The sequence below is a fragment of the Acomys minous genome (assembly GCF_964271855.1).
Source record: "Acomys minous genome assembly, chromosome: 15".
Taxonomy (NCBI): domain Eukaryota; kingdom Metazoa; phylum Chordata; class Mammalia; order Rodentia; family Muridae; genus Acomys; species Acomys minous.
This window is the reverse complement of record NC_140497.1, coordinates 82,746,506-82,767,474: the sequence shown is the minus strand read 5'-3', so window position 1 is coordinate 82,767,474 and position 20,969 is coordinate 82,746,506. Positions and strand designations below refer to the sequence as shown.

At 43.2% G+C, this 20,969-nt stretch overlaps 1 protein-coding gene across 6 annotated transcripts in view; it reads left to right on the top strand.

Annotated features, from left to right (window-relative positions):
• Positions 1-11,206: 11,206 nt before the first annotated feature.
• Positions 11,207-20,969, top strand: part of CPSF6 (cleavage and polyadenylation specific factor 6) — a 33,681-nt gene continuing 23,918 nt past the window's right edge. For all 6 annotated transcript variants that reach the window (XR_014775091.1, XM_084759864.1, XM_084759863.1 and 3 more), the window contains exon 1: positions 11,207-11,365. Coding sequence is in view for 5 of the 6 variants with exons in the window: in XM_084759864.1 (XP_084615990.1) it covers positions 11,306-11,365 (60 nt within the window). In the remaining variant the exon portion in view is untranslated. The remainder of the gene's footprint in view (positions 11,366-20,969) is intronic.

Here is a 20,969-nt window from a genome sequence, read left to right as displayed (position 1 = left end):
GAAACAGTTGCCTCAAACAAAGTGTGGGAGATACCAATGGAAAATGAAGGAGTTTTAATCAATAACGTCCTTAGCTTCCTAGTACTCCTTGTTATAGAGAGAGATGGGTGATGTTCTGCAATATTGAATATTAAGGTGATTCTTTCATATAAGCATAAGGTTGTATTCAAAGGGGCACAGTAAAGAAACTGCTGTCATAACTGCTCCAAGATATAATTAAGGTTTTTACTGTAGATGTGAGAGAGAGAGAGAGAGAGAGAGAGAGAGACAGACAGACAGACAGACAGACAGACAGACAGACAGACACAGAGACACAGAGAATAGCCAGAGGCATCTGGAAGAGTTTAGAGCAGAGAGAGAAAGAAGTAGACTGAACATGGCCGGCAGACAGGACACACAGTGAGGGCTAAGGAAGCGGGAGAGTAGTGGAGAGACCAAGATAACAAGAGACAGCGAATCGAGCAAATCGAGTGTAGTGCTGGCGAGCAGCCCGCTAGAGAGGGAGTAACCCAGAAGAATGTGGTGGAGAGAGAGAGAGCGCGAGCAAGCGCCTAAGAGAACAGTGAGAATGGCTGGGTTATAAGAAGGGTGAGCTGCAGAGGGGTTGAAAGCCCATGAGCTGGAGAGCGTTTAAAGCAGAGGAGGAGGTGAGAAGGGCCTGGATGGCCCGCGTGGACTTTGAAATGTGTAACAGCTGTTTATGCTGCTGAGGGGGCCTGGAGGCCACCATGAGCTTTGATATGCTGAGAGGTGTCACAGGTAGCCCGGTGTCCCTTCTTCCAGAGGTAACTGAAAGGCAGGTGTGAACCAGTTTCACAAGTTTCTGAGGAATTCTGGCTTTTATGTAACCACCAGAAGTCCTATTGGCTATTTAGACTGTCTATGAGACCTAAGAACAGTAAACTCAATTTAAAGTGGATTATGTATGACACATGGAATGGTACTGTCATAGTGAATAACCACAGTAAAGATTTGTGGATTGATAATCCCAGCACTCGGGAGGCAGAGGCAGGAGGATCACTGTGAGTTGGAGACCAGCCTGGTTCACGAGTCCAGGACAGCCAGAGGTACACAGAGAAACTCTGTCTCAAAAAACAAAAACAAAACCAACCAAACAAAAAGATTTATGGACTGAACAATAGCATCATAAAATACCCAAGTGATTTTTGTTTGGCTTGTTGGTTTTGTTTGGCTTAGGTTCTGTTTGTTTGTTTGTTTGTTTGAGTCAGGGTATTATTACTGCTTTGCCCATGACTGGTGTAGAACCTGATTTGTAGACCAGGCTGGCCTTGAACCCACAGGGTCTAACCTGCCTCTGCTCCTGAGTGCTGGATTTAAGGTGTGCTCAAGTATCTTTCTTAAAGTCCTAAAAACTATCGTGTTTTTATTGTTTATAGCTAATATCTATATCTATAACAAAGGTGAAAAGGGGCGTGGGCATCATTGTGAAGAAGAACTGCTGGACTGAGCCTTGAGTGAATGCTTAAGGAGTGGATGAGCGCATCTGTCACAGCTGGAGGCAGCCATAGTGGGGCCTTCAGGCTAAAGAGGGGCCTCATTAGGAGAGACAGCAGCCATGCACAGCATGACAGGGTCCTGGAGGGAAAGAACCTCCAGTCCCCCTCAGTTCCAAGGAACCAAGGGGAGTTGATAGCTCCTGCAAATCTGCAGGGAAGAAGTTTCCACACCTTGCGACCTAGCTTAGGTACCAGAAGCCACGAGGTAGGAAGGCACTAGGTAAAAATAAAGTTATAATTCAGGGGGCAGTGGTAGCACACACCATGTATCCTCACATTATGGAGGCAGAGGCAGAGAGACGTCTGAGTGCAAAGGCAGCCTAGTCTACAGAGTGAGTTCTAAGACAGCCAACGCTACATAAAGGAACATTGTCTCAAAAAAACCAAAGGTAAAATAAAAACAAAATAAAATTACAATTCAAGGTTGTCTTGAGTCCGGAAGTTCTGGAAACCAATATACTTTAGTTTCTGGAATTGTCACAGTTTGGGCAAAATGGAAGAAACCAAAATGGTGTGACCATGGCTGACAGGAAGTTACCCTAAGGGACGTTAAGAATTAGAAGAATTTAAATAGCCAAGAACAAACTCTATTTCAAGAGGGGGGAGGGAGAGGAAGGAAGGGAGGGAGGAGGCGGGAGGGAGGGAGGGGGAAAGAGAGAGGGAGAGAGAGAAGGAGAGAAGAAGAGAGAGAGGGAGAGAGAGAGAAAAAAAGAAAGAGAGAGAGAGAGAGAGGGGAATTATGAGAGAAATAATGGGCTGATAAAAAGCAGAGAGAAACGGAAAGGTAATATGGAAGGAAGTTGTAGGAATCTCTCTGCTGTAGGAAGAAAGATGAAGCCAAAGCCCCAATACCAGGTGAGGCAGACACCCCTGGAGAGGTGACTGACATTCCTAGGCACAGGACAAATCCACAAGACTTAAATCTTGGGGGGGAGGGGTGATTTGCTGTCACAGTTGGCTTCTGCTGTATGGCGAGTCAACATTGGAGAGGAAATCCATTTGAATACCCCTTTCTTCAGGAGTACAGTAATCAGATGCCACCTGGGGTGGGCTTCTGTTATTTGAGACTGACCTGCTCTGAAGACTAGGAACTGTTGCTATTTTGAGAATCTGGGAAGGAAAACCTGGCTGAGCCGTAAGCCATGATGGTAAATATGTGTGCACCAAATGTTGGTGTAGCCAAATTCATAAAACGTTACTACTGGAGCCAGGCATGGTGGCGCATGCCTTTAATCCCCTTATTCCGGAGGCAGAGGCAGGCAGAGTGCTGTGAGTTTGAGGCTAGCCTGGTCTACAAAGCGAGTCCAGGACAGCCAAGGCTAACACAGAGAGACCCTTTCTTGAAAAACCAAAAACCAGAAAACAAACAAAAAATTAACAGCCATCAGTTAAACTGCACCACAGATCAAAGGGATTTAATAGACACCTGCAGAATAGTCTAGCAGCTATGAATTACAAATACTTTCCAGCACCTGATAGAACTTTCTACTAAATATGTGACACTCTAGGTTATAGACCAAGTTTTAACAAATACAAAAGAACCAAGATAATGTCTTTTTCAAATTATTTTGGAGACACATTCTCACTATGTGGCCCTGCTGGGCTGAAACTCCCAGAGAGCTGGATGTCTCTGCCTCCTGAGTGCTGGGATTAGAGGCATGTGAAAATGTTAATATCTTATTAGATCATAATAGAATAAAAATAAAAGTAAATAACAATAGAAATAACAAGACCCATGCAAACCTGTGAACATTGAACAATATTCCTTTAATATAAAAATGTTTTGGGATATAGTAAACCATTTTCTTCTTTCTTGCTTGCTTGCTTGCTTTTGAAACAAGGTCTTTCTATCTTTCTATAGCATACATAGAGAGTCTGTGTAATGCTGGCTGTCCTGGAACTCACTATGTAGAGTGTAAAAATCACATGTTTTAGCTTCCCAGGTACTCGATAACTGCCTTCTCATTGACCTGCCTTTTTTAGGTACTGGGGATCTGCTATTATTTCCTTTTTTTTTTTTTTTTTAAAGACAAGGTTTCTCTGTGTAGCTCTGGCTGTCCTGGAACTCACTTTGTAGACCAGGCTGGCCTTGAATTCAAGAGAAATCCACTTGCCTCTGCCTCCCTAAGTGCTGGGATTAAAGGCATGCACCACCATACCAGGCTCTCTCTGATTTTTTTAAAAGTAAGCACTCATAGGTGTACATTCTTCTTAGAAATGGCTTAGTATTGCTGAGTGTGATGGCGCATGCCGCCTTTGATCTCAGCACTTGGGAGGCAGAGATAGGTGGATCTCTGTGAGTTGGAGGCCAGCCTCATCTACAGAGTGAGTTCGAGGACTACCTGGGCTACATAGAAAAACCTTCTCTTGAAAAAACAACAGGGAAAAAAAAAACAAACAAACCAAAAAATCCTAAAGTGAGGATCTAAACAAACAGATGATTAAAGCATTAATTTCCCACCAAAGAAACACACAGGACCAGATGGTTTCGTTGACGAAATTTTACCAGAATTTCAAATTTTTAAAGAATCCCTAGGGCCAGGCAGTGGTGGTACACACTTTTAATCCCAGCACTTGGGAGGCAGAGGCAAGTGGATCGCTGTGAGTTTGAGGCCAGCCTGGTCTACAAAGTGAGTCCAGGACAGCCAAGGTTACACAGAGAGACCCTGTCTCGGAAAAAAAAATTAATGTAGAAACCAGAACTATACGTAAACACAATAAGGTTATATATGGCAAGCCAATAGCCAATATATGGTAACTGGGGAAAAATGGAAACCATTCCTCTAAACTCAGGGGTGAAACAAGAGTGCCCATGCTCCCCACTTTCACTGAATATGCTGCTTGACGTTTTAGCTGGAGAAATGCAGCGACAGAAAAAAATTAAAGGGATACAAAATAGAACAAGAAGAAATGAAATTATCCCTCTTTGAGGATATGATCCCATTCTTACTAGCTCCTAAAGACTCTGTCTGAGCCGGGCATGGTGGTGCATGCCTTTGACCCCAGCACTGAGGAGGCAGAGGCAGGTGGATCGCTGTGAGTTCAAGGCCAGCCTGGTCTACAAAGCGAGTCCAGGATGGCCAGGATAACATAGAGAAACCTCTATGTCTTGAAAAAACAAAATAAAACAAAACAAAACAAAACAAAACCAAAAAAAACAAAAAGCCAAAAAACCCCAAACAAACAAACAAACCAAAAAAAAAAAACAAAAAACAAAAAACCTCAAGACTCTGCCTGAAGACCTTTATATTTGATAAAAAGGAAAGTAGCAAGCTATAAAAATCAACATGCAGCTGGGCGGTGGTGGCACACGCCTTTAATCCCAGCACTCGGGAGGCAGAGGCAGGTGGATCACTGTGAGTTCGAGGCCAGCCTGGTCTACAAAGTGAGTCCAGGATAGCCAAGGCTACACAGAGAAACCTTGTCTCGAAAAACCAAAAAAAAAAAAAAAAAAAAAAAAAACATCAACATGCAAAATCAATAGCTTTAAAAATATTTATGGGTTTATTAAGAGTGTGTGTGTGTGTGTGTGTGTGTGTGTGTGTGTGTGTGTGTGTGTGTGTGTGTGTGTGTGTGAGTCAGTGCCACAGTGCATATGCAGAGGTCAGAGAACAACCTGTAGGAACAGATTCCTTCCTTCTAGATCAACCTCAGGACATCAGGCTTAGTGCTAACTGGCCAGCCCCAAAATTGGTAGATATTTTTTTAGGCCAGTAATAAACATATTGAGAAAGAATTTGGGAAAACAGAAAAAGCCCCTAGGAATAAGTATAACTAAAGAGGTAAAAGACATCTGCGCTGGAAAAATTAAAATACTGATGAAAATGGAAGATGCTACTGGGCAGTGGTGGCGCACGCCCGGGCTACAGAGTGAGTTCTAGGACAGCCTACGCTGCAACGAGAAACTCTGTCTCAAAAAACAAAACAAGCAAATAAACAACAACTGGCGAGGCTGTAGAGGAGGGTCCACCACCAGTGCATCACTCCTCACAATAGCTAAGTGATGGCGTGGACCTAAGCATCCTCAACAGATGACAAGATAAAGAAACATAATGTACAGAATTTAAAAAAAAAAAATGAAGTTTCATTTGGCCATAAAGAGGAGTGAAATTACGTCATTTGGTGCCAGGTGCGGTGGCGCACGCGTTTAATCCCAGCACTCAGGAAGCAGAGACAGGTGGATCTCTGTGAGTTCAAGGCCAGCCTGCTCTTCCAGGACAGCCAAGGCTACACAGAGGAACCCTGTCTTGGGGGGGGGGGAGAAATAAATAAATAAATAAATAAATAAATAAATAATGTCATTTTCAGGAAAACAATGGGGTCTGTTGTTTTTAATTATCTGTAATATCAGAATGCCTGACTGGTAATAAATCATGACACTGACACCTGTTATATTTTAAAATAGCCTTGGTTAACCTGGGGCAGGGCAGACATTAATCCTCTAAACTACTTCCCATGGTGGGGCAGGTATGGGATCACTGCCTCGATCCCATACCATCTGTCTCTAATAATTTCTATTAAGCTACCTCCCACCCATAATCCCAAATACTTGCTAATGTTTTTCATCTGGGCCGAATCTCCATCCACGCCTGCCATGTGTTTCTCTTCCACCTAACCCATGGCGGCCTCCTTCACTCCTCAGGTCTTTCTCCTTCTTCTCGTCCTTTTTCTGCCTAGGGTCCTCTCTGTCTCTCTTCAAGCCCAGGAACCTTAGCCACATCTACCTCCTCTGCCTGGACCAGGTGACGGCTTTTCATTGGTCAAAAGGTGAGTCACAGAGACAGCAAACAGTAGTTAGCATCAAAATACATCAGACCGTCCTCCAACAGGTGTCATATTAATTTTTTTTTTAAAGCCAGATTTATAAAGGCAAATCTTCTAGTTTTGCTCATATCATATGTAGAACCAAAAAGGTTTTTCAAGACAGGGTTTCTCTGTGTAGCCTTGGCTGTCCTGGACTTGCTTTGTAGACCAGGCTGGCCTTGAACTCACAGTGACGATCCACCTCTCTCTGCCTCCCAAGTGCTGGGATTTAAAGCGTGCACCACCATGCCTGGAGGAATCCAGATTTTTTTTAAAGGGCACTAAAATAGAAAGGAGACTAATTGGGATCATCAGAAGGAGGAAGGACTGTACAAGAGAGGCTAACAGGGAATGTGTGAAAATGACTAAAGCATATGATATTTTGTATGAAAATGTCATAATCAAATATCTTGGTTTTTAAAAAAAAATGAATATATGCTAATTTTTAATGAGGCAATTAGTTGCTTTCTCCTTAGATTTGTAATTGGAACTAAGACAGCTGCCTGTTTTCTTTGCTCAGTGATTATGTGAACCCTGGAACTGAGGTTGCTACTGTGGTGTGGTCACATGGATGAAAAAGGACAGAAAGCTCCCTTGTAGCCTTGGAAATAGGCAGATGCATCACAGACTAGCCGTGCCACCTTTCCAACTGCCTTCTGACTTTCTACAGTACTTTGGTAGGCCTTGGGCTGGCTAGTTTTTGTCAACTTCACACAAACCAGAGTTACTTGAAAAAAGGGACCCTTAATTGAGGAGTGGCCTACTAAGATTGGTCTGTGGCTAGGTCTGCGAGAGACTGTTTTAATGATGAATAATGTGTGAGGGTCAAGCCTGCTTTGGGAGACACCATCCGTAGGCAGGTGGACTTGGCCTGTATAAAAACAAACAAAAAAAGCTAGCTGAGTATAAGCCTGTGAGGAAGCCAGTAAGCGGCATCCCTCCATAGCTTCTGCTGCAAGATCCTGTGTTGAGTTCCTGCCTTGACATCCCCCAATGATGTGCCGTGACCTGAAAGTGTAATACAAACCAACCATTTGTGATGACTATTCTTGTTTGTCAACTTGACTACAGATGGAATCAACGAAAACCTCAGAATGGCAGGGCACACCTGCAAGGAAATCTTGGTCTAATCTGAAGTGGGGAAGATCCACTTCTATGGTTTTTTGTTTGTTTGTTTGTTTGTTTGTTTTTGTTTTTTGAGACAGGGTTTCTCTGTGTAGCCTTGGCTGTCCTGGACTCACTTTGCAGACCAGGCTGGCCTCGAACTCACAGAGATCCGCTTGCCTCTGCCTCCCGAGTGCTGGGATTAAAGCCTTGGCCACCATGCCTGGCTAAATCACCATGCATGATTTTTTTTTGAGGCCTCTCCTCTGGGCCATAACTTCTGCTGTAAGCCTATATAAATAAGAATGGAAGAGGAAGCTGTGTTCTTTGCCTGCCTGCCCTCACCTCACTAGCAAGTCTGCTCCTTCACATTAGAATGCGCTTCTTCAGGGTTCTAGCACATACTGAAGACCATCCAGCCTCGTGGACTGCACTGGATTCCTGGACCTTCCATTCATAGAAAACCATCATTGGTTATTTTGGACCGCACCCTATAAGTCATTCTAACAAATCCCATATATAAAAAGAGAGCCAACCTACAGTTTTGTTACTCTAGAGAACCTTGACTTATACACCCTTTCCTCTGTAAATTGCTTTTGGTAGAGTGTTTTATTACAGCAACAGAAAAAGTAAATGGAACAGCTGGGAATGGTGGTGTACGCCTTTAATGCCAGCACTGGAGAGGCAGGTGGATCGCTGTGAGTTTGAGGCCAGCCTGGTCTACAAAGTGAGTCCAGGACAGCCAAGGCTAACACAGAGAGACCCTGTCTCAAAACAAAACCAAAAACAAACCAACAACAACAACAAAAAATTAAAAAAACCCCAACCAAACAAAAAGAACGAAAAAAGAAAAGAAAGGGTTATTTGGGTAGTTAGAATTGAGTCAGGAAAAACCCAAGTTCCCAATCTTTAGCTAACAACAAGGTAGGTATAGAGAAGGGTACTAAACAAATGCTAGATGGACAATGAGAGCCATGATGCTCAGTATGTAAAGGCGTCTGTTGGCAGCCTTTCCCTAAGTTTGACCCCAACCATCCACCCAGTGAAAGGAGAGAAATGACTCCCACAGCGGCCCCCCAACTTCCATCTGTCTACGGACAGGTCCTCACACAAGCACACTCACACACACATACGTTGGTCTGATGTATTTTGATGCTAATTAATAAAAGGCCTTCACACCTGGGCAGGGCAAATGGGATAGGTGTGTCTAAGGTTCCTGGGCTTGGGGAGACAGAGAGAATCTTGGGAAGGAGAGAGACCAGAGGAAGAGAGGAGAAGGCGGCCACCATGGGTTAGATGGAAGAGAAGCACATGGCCGGCGTGGATGGAGATTTGGCCCAGATGAAGAACATTAGCAAGTCTTTGGGATTATGGATGGGAGGTAGCTTGATAGAAATTACTAGAAGCAGATGGCATGGAATTGGGGCAGGTATCCCATACCTGTCCCACTATGAGAAGTAGTTTAGGGAATTACTATTTGCCCTGCCCCAGGTTAACTAAGGCTATTTTAAAATATAACAGGTGTCTGTGTCTTGATTGATTGCTAGCAGGTTATACTGCCGTAATAATTATAGGCCTGGTAATAAACATTATTAGGCCATACTGGTAAATTAACAACAACACACATACACAAAATAAACAAATAAGTAAACATAAAAATAAGTGCTGGTTATTATATCTTTCCTTTTTCATTTTCACGAATATTTCCAAATTTGAAAATTGTCAAGTAAAAATGTAGTATGAAGTTACATTAAAAAAATTTTGGCCGAACAGTGGTGGCGCATGCTTTTAATCCCAGCACTTGGGAGGCAGAGGCAGGTAGATCTCTGTGAGTTTGAGGCCAGCCTGGTCTACAAGGTGAGTCCAGGACAGCCAGGGACACACATGGAGAATCCTGTCTCGAAAACCAAAACCAAACCCAAACCAAAACACACACAAAAAAACGGAGGGGAGACAGGGTTTCTGTTTGGAGCCCTGGCTGTTCTGGAACTAGCTATGTAGACCAGGCTAGCCTGGAACTCACAGAGATCCACCTGCCTCTGCCTCCTGAGTGCTGGGATTAAAGGCGTGTGCTAGCACGCCCTGCTTTTTTTTTTTTTTTTTTCTCGAGACAGGGAAACATTCCTAAGACAGTGTGTGAGCTGCAGAGGAGCAGAAGAGCTCGGGTACCCTCTGCTGGCCTAGAACTCGCTGTTGCTAGGCTGGTCTAGAACTCCTAGAAATCCACCTGCCTCTGCCTCCCGACTACTGGAACCAGAGGTGCGCCACCACTCCTCGGAGCGAGTCTAAGATTTTTCAACAGTGGTGGCCATCACAAGTCACATCTGTGGCCAAGAGGACAGGATTCTCTTTCAGGGACCAGGACCTGATTCCCAAAAAGCACATCGTGGCTCAAAATCCTCTGACGCCAGTCCTTTTTGCACTCTGCCAGGGCGCTGCACACTCGTTGGTGCACAGACTATATGCAGGCAAAACACCTCTACATATAAAACAATTCTTTTTTTCTAAAGCAGTGAGTATCCAGATTATCAAACTATTTTCCGTGTAAGCTTTTACAAAGCCATAACAAGACCAGTCTACAACCGGTGCTTTTTTTTTTTTTTTTTTTTTTATAAATGTTTATTTGTTCGCACGGGTGGGGATGGAAGTGAAAGTAGTCAGAGGTCCTGACTAGATCAGAGGACTACTTAACAGGATTTAGTTCTCTCTTTTCTCTTTGAGAGTGCCAGGGACTGAATTTATCAACCTTCTCTGCCAGGATCTTTACCTGCTGAGCAACATCACTAGACCTGTTGAGTTTTTAAATGGAAAGGAAAGAAATGGGGAAGGCCCTTGGGAGTGGAGAGAGAGCTCTGAATCATGAACCAGTGTCAAAAGGTGTGCAGCTTTACGAGCCACCTTTAACCCCTGTTAAATCATTTACGTCCTGACGGGTGTGGTGACGCATGCCTTTAATCCCAGCACTCGCCAGGCAGAGGCGGGTGGATCGCTGTGAGTTCGAGGCCAGCCTGGTCTACAAAGCGAATCCAGGATGGCCAAGATAACATAGAGAAACCCTGTCTCAAAAAAACCAAAATCACTCATGTCTTATTAGGTCTTAGTTCTCTCATCTGTAAAATGGGATGTTTGGATTTAAGGACATCTTTTTAATTTCCCTTCTAGCTCGGCATTCTGGATCCAGGAGTTCCTAGACTTACGATATACACCTACTCTGTTGTACGAGCTCCGATGGCCGGAGAATCTACTGCAGAGGTAAAAAGCAAAGACAACGATGGTGTTGGGGGGGCGGGAGAGAGGGAAGGATGAGGGAAGAAGTGAAACTCTTACAACTACATAAAAGATAAGAGATGCAAATTTGAAATACACAAATAACTCAAGGTAATCACAAAATTCAGTTGTCTGAAGAAGCAGAAACAAGACATTGCCCTGGGCATCACATTTTGTTTTTAATTATGCACACGTAACTCCCACCTCTCGGATCCTTGGAAGAAAAAAAAAGTAGGAAAAACTGAAAAGGTAAATATTTAAAAAAAAAAAAAAAAGTGCCAGGAGCAGTTTGAAAAGTCAGTGTCTGGGAACAGTGGCATGCGGGATGGCGGGGTAGCACAGGAAATCCCGTTCCTGCCTCAACCCCGGCTTAACCCTGCACACAAAGGAACCTGTTAGCGCCCTCCGAGCCGTAGGCTCCTCCCTAGCCGGGTCCCCCCAAGCAGCACCAGTGGGCCGCTGCGCTCTGGTCTCCGCCCCTCGCCGCCCCTCGGAAGTGACGTCTAGCGCCCCGCCCCCGCCGCTAGATCCGCTGCTGCTGCCTCGGCAGGCCGACCTGCAGGAGGAGGCGGCGGCGGCGGCGGCGGCGGCCGAGGCTGAGGCTGAGAGGGAAGATGGCGGACGGCGTGGACCACATAGACATTTACGCGGACGTGGGCGAAGAGTTCAACCAGGTACGCGAGGGTCTGGTCGCCGCCGCGGACGCCGCCGCGGCCCGGACGCTCACCGGGGCCGCCGCGGGCCGCGAGCCGGCTCGGCTGCAGACCGTGCGCCCTTGGCACCTCTGGGCCGCGCCGCCGTGCGCGGCGTCCACCCCCCCCTCCCCCCGTCACCCCATGTTCTCGCGCGTCGTTTTGCGGGCCGCGGGGCTCTGGAGCGCGGGGCCCAGTCTCCGTGCAGCCGCCGCCGCCCGCTCGCTCGCTCGCTCGCCCGCCCGCCCGCTCGCTCGCTGGCCCGCCTGCCCGCCTGCCCGCCAGTCCGCTCGCCTCTTCCTCGGGGCGGCCTCACGCCCCATTGTTGGCTACGGTGGCGGGCGCTTCCCGCCGAGCTAGGCCGCGTGTGCGGGGCGGGGAGAACGGGCCGCCGCGCCCCCTCCCCCGCCGCCGCCGCCGCCGCCGCCGGCCTGAAAAGGGAAGCCCTGGCCCGGCGCGCGCGTGCCCGCCCGCCGCCTCCATCCCGGCCCCTGCCGCTTCGGGTTCCGATTCCTCCCGCCGCTCCATTTTGTGTCTCTGTCCGCGCACGGTCGCCTCCTCATGGAAGGCCGCGTTCACAGCCCCTTTGTATCCCGCGCGCCGGGTCTCCCTGGGATCCCCGCTAGCGTTTGGCGACAGGTTTCGGCGTGGCGCCCCCCCGGGTCCCGCTCCCCGGCCCCCCGAGGGGATAGGCGGCTTAGGTGTGGGTACGTCTGCAACAAGTCATCTGACTTTTGGACCCACTGATGATTTAAAAACTCGGGTGCGTGGGTCTGCCGTGGCAGTTGCGGGCGTGCAGTGCCTCCGAGGCCCAGTCCTTGGCCTTTGTGAAGAAAAAAAAAAATATCTGTGAAGATAGATGGCTTGCGCCAAAGACTTAGAAGCGCCGTGGTTGGGCAGAACAAAAAGATGGTGGTACCTAGCTAACAGATCAGAGAGGCTGAAAGGAAGAACGGCGGGCGGCCCGGAGTGCTCGCAGGGTAGCTGACAAATCGTTGTGGACGTGATTGTAGTTTGAAAGCGAAGTGTTTGCCCTGTGGGCTCTGCCTCTCACGGTTTGAAAGGCTGGAGAAAGGGAGGCGGCCACGGATGCTTAGAAAACTAGCTGTGATGTCTGATGATGGCCATCCTTGAATGGGTCGGGTTACCAGTTAGTGACGTTTAGCCTCTTACTCTCATCGTCACATTTTTCTTGCATTCCATACATTCACATTTTTTTTTCTTTTCTCTTTTTTTTTTCTTTTCGGTTTTTCGAAACGAGGTTGCTCTGTGTAGCATTGTCTGACCTGAACTCGCATTTGTAGACCAGGCTGGCCTCGAACTCACAGAGATCCTCCTGCCTCAACCTCCTTGATTATTGAGATTACAGGCATGTGCTACCGGGCCGGACCACGTTTTTCAAATTACACCCAACCATAGTGCAAATAAAAGCTGTGTTCTCTTAAATTTACTTATTTCCTGTCTTTTTAAAAAATTCTATATTTAAAAATATTTAAGGTTCATATGAAAACCTTAAAGTGCTGTTGACTAGTATGGCGTTTTCTTGCAAGACTTAAAAAACAAAATAATGGAAAGTATTAAATCTTTACTGCGACTTTGGCCTAAATACTTAAAAAGAAAAAAGCTTATTTATTTATTTAAAATTTTTTTTTTGAGACAGAATTTTCTCTGTGTGGCCCTGGTTGTCCTGGAACTCGGAATTGCCTGCCTCTGCCTCCTGAGTGCCAGCAGTAAAGACATGTGCCACCATGCCTCAACTAAAAAGCAAATTTTGGTAGAGTTAATTACTATTGACTTAGAAACTAGATTTTTTTGGTTTGTGTGGTTTTTGTTTTTTGAGACGGGGTTTCTCTGTGTAATATCTCTGTCTTGGAACTCACAGAGATCTGCCTGCCTCTGCCTCCTAAGTGCTGGGATTAAAGACATGCACCACCACCGGCCAAAACTAGATATTTTAAAATGTAATTAACCTGTTGCAATAAAACTTTACATTTGGAAATCTGTTTTTTACTGTGCCTGAATTGTGTCAACTACAACAGAAATTTTCTTTGAGTGCTACACAGCTTCCAGTACTTTTATGCCTTTGTCTCAGCACTTGGGAGACAGTGACAAGTTGAGCTCCTGTTTTAGAGATTGTGTGTGTGTGTGTGTGTGTGTGTGTGTGTGTGTGTGTGTGTGTGTGTGTGTAGGGGAGGGTGTAGGAGGAGAAGGAAGAGAGATTAATTAAGTTTTCTATAGTATCTACGTGAGCTATATTTAGACTGCTGAATACTTAATTTGGGAGAGATCGTATCCTTATGCAGATAACTGGATGAAGTGATACTTTATCTCTGTGCATTAACTACTGCTAGCAAGAGACTAAACTTTTTTGACCCCAATGAGATACTACTTTGTATGCCTCCTTTTTATAAATGTAGTTTTTCATTAACTTGTACTTTCAGCATTGTATCTGATGCATGGTTGTGTACTTGTACAAGTAAAATCTTTGTAGGTTTAAATAGATTAATTGGGAGATGTAAGTAGAAGCTTTCCCCAAGACTTGGTTTGCTGGTCTGGGTGCTGCACCCATGCACACTTGAGTATGCACTCTACAGCCCAGAGGCATTACTTGTTACTGTTTGCATATAATTGGCCTCTAGGATTTGCTTGCTCTGAATTCCTGAACAAAAAAGTAACCACAAAAAAGATTGCCAGTTATTTTGAGAATTGTCATGTTTTCTAATAGGTGTTACTAAGTATTTCTGAGATCTTACCAGAATTAGAAGCAACAACAAAAGTATTGATTGATTTCAATCTTATGTTCTCTCCTCCCTCTCTGTTGGTTTCTGTTAGTTTCCTGTCTTGTAGCTCAGGTTGACTTTGAACTTGAAATGTATTCCTGCTTACTTTTAAAAAATTTTTGTGGTGCATCTGCTGCCTCAGCCTCTCCAGTGCTGGAATTACAACCTGTACAACCCATCAGACTCAGTTCTTCTCCCCCAGCCCCCACCCCATTGGGAGTAGCATTCAGGCCCTTGCACATGCTAAGCAAACAGTTTACTCCTGTACTGCATCCCTAGTAATTTGTTCTCTCTAAGCAATAGGTGGTAACTTTATTTCTACTAGCTGCCATAGTAACCAATGTGATTATTTGATTGTAGTTGAGCAAAATATTTTTCAGAACTAATTGTTAGCTTTTTAAAATTATGTTGGATTCTAGATATCTATGTTTTGTTTAACTTTTTTCTTTTCTTTTTTTTTTTAAACTTCATTAAAAATAATTTAATTTGCCAGGCGGTGGTGGTGTACACCTTTAATCCCAGCACTCTGGAGGCAGAGGCAGGTGGGTCTCTGTGAGTTCAAGGCCAGGCTGGTCTACAAAGTGAGTCCAGGACAGCCAAGGCTATACAGGGAAACCCTGTCTCAAAAAAACAAAACAAACAATTTTTTTTTCTTTATGAGTATTGGTGTGAGGGTATCATCAGATCACGTGGAACTGGGATTCTGAGCTGCTATGTGGGTGCTGGGGATTGAGCCTGAGTCCTCTGGACGAACAGCCTCTGCTCTAATCACTGACCCATCTCTCTAGCCTATAAAGCTTTTTTTATTTTCAAGACAGGATTTCTCTATGTAGCCTTGACTGTCATGGACTCAACTTTGTAGACCAGGCTGGCCTCCAACTCACAGTGATCCACCTGCCTCTGCCTCCCAAGTGCTGAGATTTAAGGCATGCGCCACCAGGCACAGCCTTAAAGACATTTTTTTTTTGTTCTCTATTGTGAGGTGCAGTTTTAAAAAAATATTTTATTTATTATATATACACAATGTTCTGCCTGCATATATGCCTACACACCAGAAGAAGGCACCAGATCTCATTATAGATGGTTATGAGCCACTATGTGGGTGCTGGGAGTTGAATTCAGGACCTTTGTAAGAGCAGCCAGTGCCTTTAGCTGCTGAGCCTCCTCTCCGGCCCATGAGGTGCAGTTCTTTTGTACTTTGAATTCTCTGAAATTCTGTGTAGTCACTAGTCTTTACTACTCAAAATGGCAGCTTTTATAAAGCCTTTTTGCATTTTAGTAAAGCACAGTATTGCAGAAAGTATGGGGCATTATTAAGCTTTGATTCGGGGTGGGATGAGACAGTGTATATATATACTTTCTTACTAGGTGATTTTAAGAAGGGAGAATGAAGATGAGAAGGCACAGGAACAAAGGCTGCTTAGTTCTTCAATTAAAAGGCTTTGAATGTGGGCAAATTGAGAACAGTTGCTCAATGGAAAGAATATGAACTACCTGTGAATCTGCGCATTGCCTGCACTGACTGTGAAGTTAAACAGAAAGCAGTCCTTCCCACTCCAGTACCTACTTATTCTATGTATGTGAATTGTCTGCATGAGGCCAGAAGAAGGCATCAGATCCTTTGGAACTAGAGATACATCGGATTGTCAGCTACCATAAGGGTGCTAGAAATTAAATCCAGGTTCTTTCTTTTTTTGTTTGTTTTTTTGTTTTTTCAAGACAGGGTTTCTCTGTGTAGCCTTGGCTGTCCTGGACTCACTTTGTAGACCAGGCTGTCCTCGAACTCATAGAGATCTGCCTGCCTCTGCCTCCTGAGTGCTGGGATTAAAGGTGTGCGCTACCCACACCTGGCTAAACCCAGGTTCTTTGTAAGAGCAGCCAGTGCTCTTAACCTCTGCGCCTTCTCTAGCCCCAAACTCCAAAACTTCTTGAGTGTCATATTGGTGCTCAAAAACCTTTAGTTTTTTTTTTTTTTTAAGTATGCTCAATTTATGCCAGGTGTAGTAGTGTGCACCTTTAATCCCAGCACTTTGGAGGCAGAAGCAGGTGGATCACTGTGAGTTCAAGGCCAGCCTCATGTACAAAGTGAGTCCAGGACAGCCAAGGTTACACAGAGAAACCCTGTCTTGGAAAAAAAAAAAACAAAAAAACAAAATAAACTTAGTATGCTCAATTTATATTCTGTACATCTAAATAATATATATTATGTTTATCTGGGGTCAGGAGCTGTTAATAGAGCTTAGTGTCTACTTTGTTAGATTGTGGATCATTGATTCAGTTACCTGCTCACTTAACTAAAAGTATATGGAGGCAATGGCTGGGGTGGGGGTGTCGGGTTGGAATTAAGGATGTAGATATCTTCATAAGTCTAATTTTATTGACTAACTCATTTCACTTTATACTTAGACATTGTATATTCACTGTAAAGGAACTATTATCCTGTGAAACCTTACTTATGATATGCTTAATGAAAATACAGCTTAAAGATAAATCTACAGGGGCTGGAGAGATGGCATAGTGGTTAAGAGCTAGTGTAACATTTTACAGCAGTTATAAAATTAACACACTTAGTATATTTGTAAAGCAATGTTTCTGGAAAAAAAAAAGAATCCACATTTTTCTGTATCCAAAATTTGAACTTGATCCTAAAGTATTGGCTGGTTGAAATTGTATTTGTACTGCATTTGTACAGACTTCTGGCCATTTTGCAGACCAATACAGTATAATTACTTCATAAGCATTTATACTGTATTAGGAGTTTAAGAAATCTAGAGATAATTTTTAAAGTACATGAGAGGATATATAGTTTATGTGAAAATACTGAATCATTTTGAGGCTTAAACATCTGTACATTTTGGGATTCTTTAGTGGGTTGGGGATATGTTGGTACCAGTTTCTTGCTACTGGGTTTATGTGCTAATTTTTTCTTATATAACATTGAGCAACATATCTTGTAATGAAAAGTATAATTCCTCCTCTTTTTTAATGGAATGACTGTTAATGCTTTTTTAAAATATAGGTGTTTTTTGAAATAGGTGCTGTCCTTCACTGGTAGTACCAATAATGCAGAAGTGTTATTAACTACGTCTGAGAACACCACAACCAGTGTTGGGCCTATCAGAGAAAATGAATACATTAATAGCTCTATCAGGATAGCCCTGATAATGATATACATTATATACAGTTTATCTGCGGCATTAAAAATGAATGAAGTGGGCGGAGGGATGCTTTCCAAAAATCTTGGAGGAAGGGAGATAGTGCTAATGAAAAAACTGAAATAGTGCCTTGAGAAAATAAACAGGATGTTGATCATTTTTCTATCTGTCATAACTTTAAGTGTGTTCTCTGACTGGGCAACAGTTCTGTGTATCTTGTAGGAAGAAAACAATCATCCTATAGTACAAAATGTTTGTTTGGTCTTATCTTTCTTTTTTGGTTTTTCGAGACAGGGTTTCTCTGTGTAGCCTTGGCTGTCCTGGACCAGGCTGGCCTCGAACTCCCAGTGATCTACCTGCCTCTGCCTCCTGAGTGCTGGGGTTACAGGCATGCGCCACTATGCCCGGCTTTTTTAGTACAAAATCTTTTTTAAAATTAATTAATTTATTATTATGTATATAGTGTGCTGGCTGCTCATACACCTGCAGGCCAGCAGAGGGCACCAGATCACATTATAGATGGTTGTGAGCCACCATGTGGTTGCTGGGAATTGAACTCAGGGCCTCTGGAAGAGCAGGCAGTGCTCTTAACCTCTGAGCCATCTCTCCAGCCCTAGTACAAAATCCTACCCCCTCCCCTCCGTTTTTCCCTCTCCCTCTAGCAAAGGCTTGCCTGTGTCCCAGGCTGGCCTCAAGTTTATGGCAGTCTTCTGCCTCAGCCTCCCAACTGCTAGGTTTAACTAGGATTATCAAAGAGCAACTATTACAGGATTTTTATACCTTTCACACCATTAGAATGATTGTAGGGACTGAAAAAAATTACTCTGCTACTCACCCCCCTCCCCCCAAATCCTAAGAGCTGTTCTTTTGTTTGTTGTTGTTTTGTGTGGCAGGATCTCCCTGTGTCTTGGAATTATGTAGACCAGACTAACATAAAACTCACAAATTATCTACCTCCTCTGCTTCTAAGTGTTTGCTTGGATTAAAGGCATTGATTTAATGCCTAAGGGCTGTTCTTGCTAGACATTAGGTATGCACTTTTATTGATGAGTGGGTCTTGAAACATGGGTAAGGCTAGGTGACTTTTGGAATCTGAAATGATTAGGGTATGTTAAAGTCTTAGATTTTTGAATGCTGTTGAGATGTATTTGAAAAAGACTTTTCAGCCAGGCTTGGTGATACACGCCTTTAATCCCAGCTCTGGGGAGGCAGAGGCAGGTGGAAGGCCAGCCTGGTTATAAAGTGAGGCCAGGACAGCCAAGATAACAGAGAAGAAACCCTGTCTCAAAAAACCGGAAAAAAATAAAAGAAAGAAAAGACTTCACATAGCAGAACTTTCTTTGGTAAAGTGGAAAGGTTTTAGTTTATTTAGTAGATCTTCAGAGTTCTGTTTTTTTTAAAAAAATAATTTATTAATTTTTATTTTATGTGCATTGGTGTTTCACCTTCATGTATGTCTATGGGTGTCAGATCTTGGAGTTACAGACAGTTATGAGCTGCCATGTGGGTGCTGCAAGTTGAACTCAGGCCTTCTGGAAGAGCAGTCAGTGCTCTTAACCTCTGAGCCATCTCTGCAGTCCCCAGAGTTCTATTTTTATATATAACCTGTGATAGGCGCATAATTTCTGGGTATGTACATTTTCCATTTGAAGTAGAAACACTTGAATGTGTTCTAGATTTTCTTTAAAATAGTTAAAATAGTGAATGTTTTTTCAACAAATCTAATGTATACCATTAGGGGTAAGAATGCAGTCTGTGGCCTTGGAACACGGTGAAGCTAACTAGTCCACATGGAGATCAAACCCCAAGACCATGGTTTTAATTAGCATCACTTCAACCATTTGGAAGCAATCCAACCTAAATATTGGTAGAATTATATGAATATGGAAAAATATGGTTGGTATCACAGTATGAAATCATGGAGGTACAAAAATAGCCATTATAATACACCAGGTTAGTGAAACTTCAGTTACTGCTTGCAAATGATTATCTACTTATGTAAACATTTTCATACATTTACAACTAATGATAAGTTATACAATAACTTAATCTTTTCCTGTAAGTGAAAGTATAAGTTTAAATACTTTTTTTTTTTGAGACAGGATTTCTCTGTGTAACAGCTTTGGCTGTGCTGGACTCACTTTGTAGACCAGGCTGACCTTGAACTCACAGAGATCCACCTGCCTCTGCCCCCAGAGCGCTGGGATTAAAGGTGTGTGCCACCATCTCGATTTTTAGTCTTGTATTCAAGTAACCCTTGCATACTTTTTCATTGTCCCTCAGACTGTATGTTGCTGCTAATCTTTGTGGAGGTTGGGAACACAACTCCCTTTGAATAATTAAAATTTTACTTGATCTGCAGTACTTGATTGTAAGAGAGTTTAAAGTGCCTACTATCTATCCTTTGTGGGATTTTCTATCTCTTAAATGTACGGAGCCACTGTTCTTAGCCACATCACAAGTTTCAGATAACATAACAAAGCTTACCTTGCTTTTTTTTTTTTTTTTTTTTCAAATTTTTACTGTTAGGGCAGTTGGATTATGCTTCTTTGTTAAAAACTCATTACTTAGATATTATTTTGGCTTCTTTCTTTTTTTTTTATTTTTATTTTTATTTTTATTTTTTATTTTTTTGAGACAGGGTTTTTCTGTGTAGCCTTGGTTGGTCTGGACTCTTTGTAGACCAGGCTGGCCTCAAATTCTTGCACCTATCTCTGCCTCCCATGTGCCCATCCCTATTTTGTTATTGTACATTAAAATCAATGACATTATTCATCATTAACTTGTCTTAATTTCTGTCTTTTGCTGAAGGTGGCTTTTTGTTCTTTGACTTACATGGTAATCTATTAAATAAAACTTAGAGATATCCTGCCTCATAATAAGTTGGTATGTAGTATCTTGATAAATTAGGAAAAGGTTGCATAGTCATTATTATTGCAGATTTCCAAATAAACAATGGAAATTTGAAGCTTCTTTGACAGTGTCTATGAATAATTTTTCCCTTCTAGCTTTTTTTTTTCTCTTAAAAAAACAAGTTGCCAGGTGTAGTGGTGCATGTCTTTAATTCCAGCAGAGGGCAGACAGATGCCAGCCTGGTTTAAAAAGGGAGTCTAGGACAGCCAAGGCTCACAGGGAAACCTTGTCTCAAACAAAACACAACAACAACAACAACAGACTAAAAAAACCCAAAACCCAAAACAAAAACCAAGGCAAAACCAAGTCTTATTCTGGCTTTTATGGGAATTATGGAACAATAGCTATTGTTCCTGTAGTATCTTGGTATAGCATAGGCACCCTTGGAGAATTTAAGTTATACCTTAAGTTATACCTAGTTATAGCTGAACTCTGAAATTTGTGTTTATTGTTTTTTGTCTCAAATTTCCCTCAGAAAGGCTAAATAGTTCATACTGATATTGATAGTTACTTAGTCTTATAAAGGGATATTGGCAAATTGAATTACCCACCACCCTTCTTTCCCTCTCACATTAATTTTATTTTTTTTCCATTTTTTTCCCTGGCTTATCACTTAGGCATGTAAGTGACATCCTAGCATTGCTTTAATTTTACTGGTGACAGTGGCAACATTTTCCTAATGTACTTGTCTAGATTTTAAAAGCCAGGTAAGCAGTAGTTGTTTACTGAGAATAATTG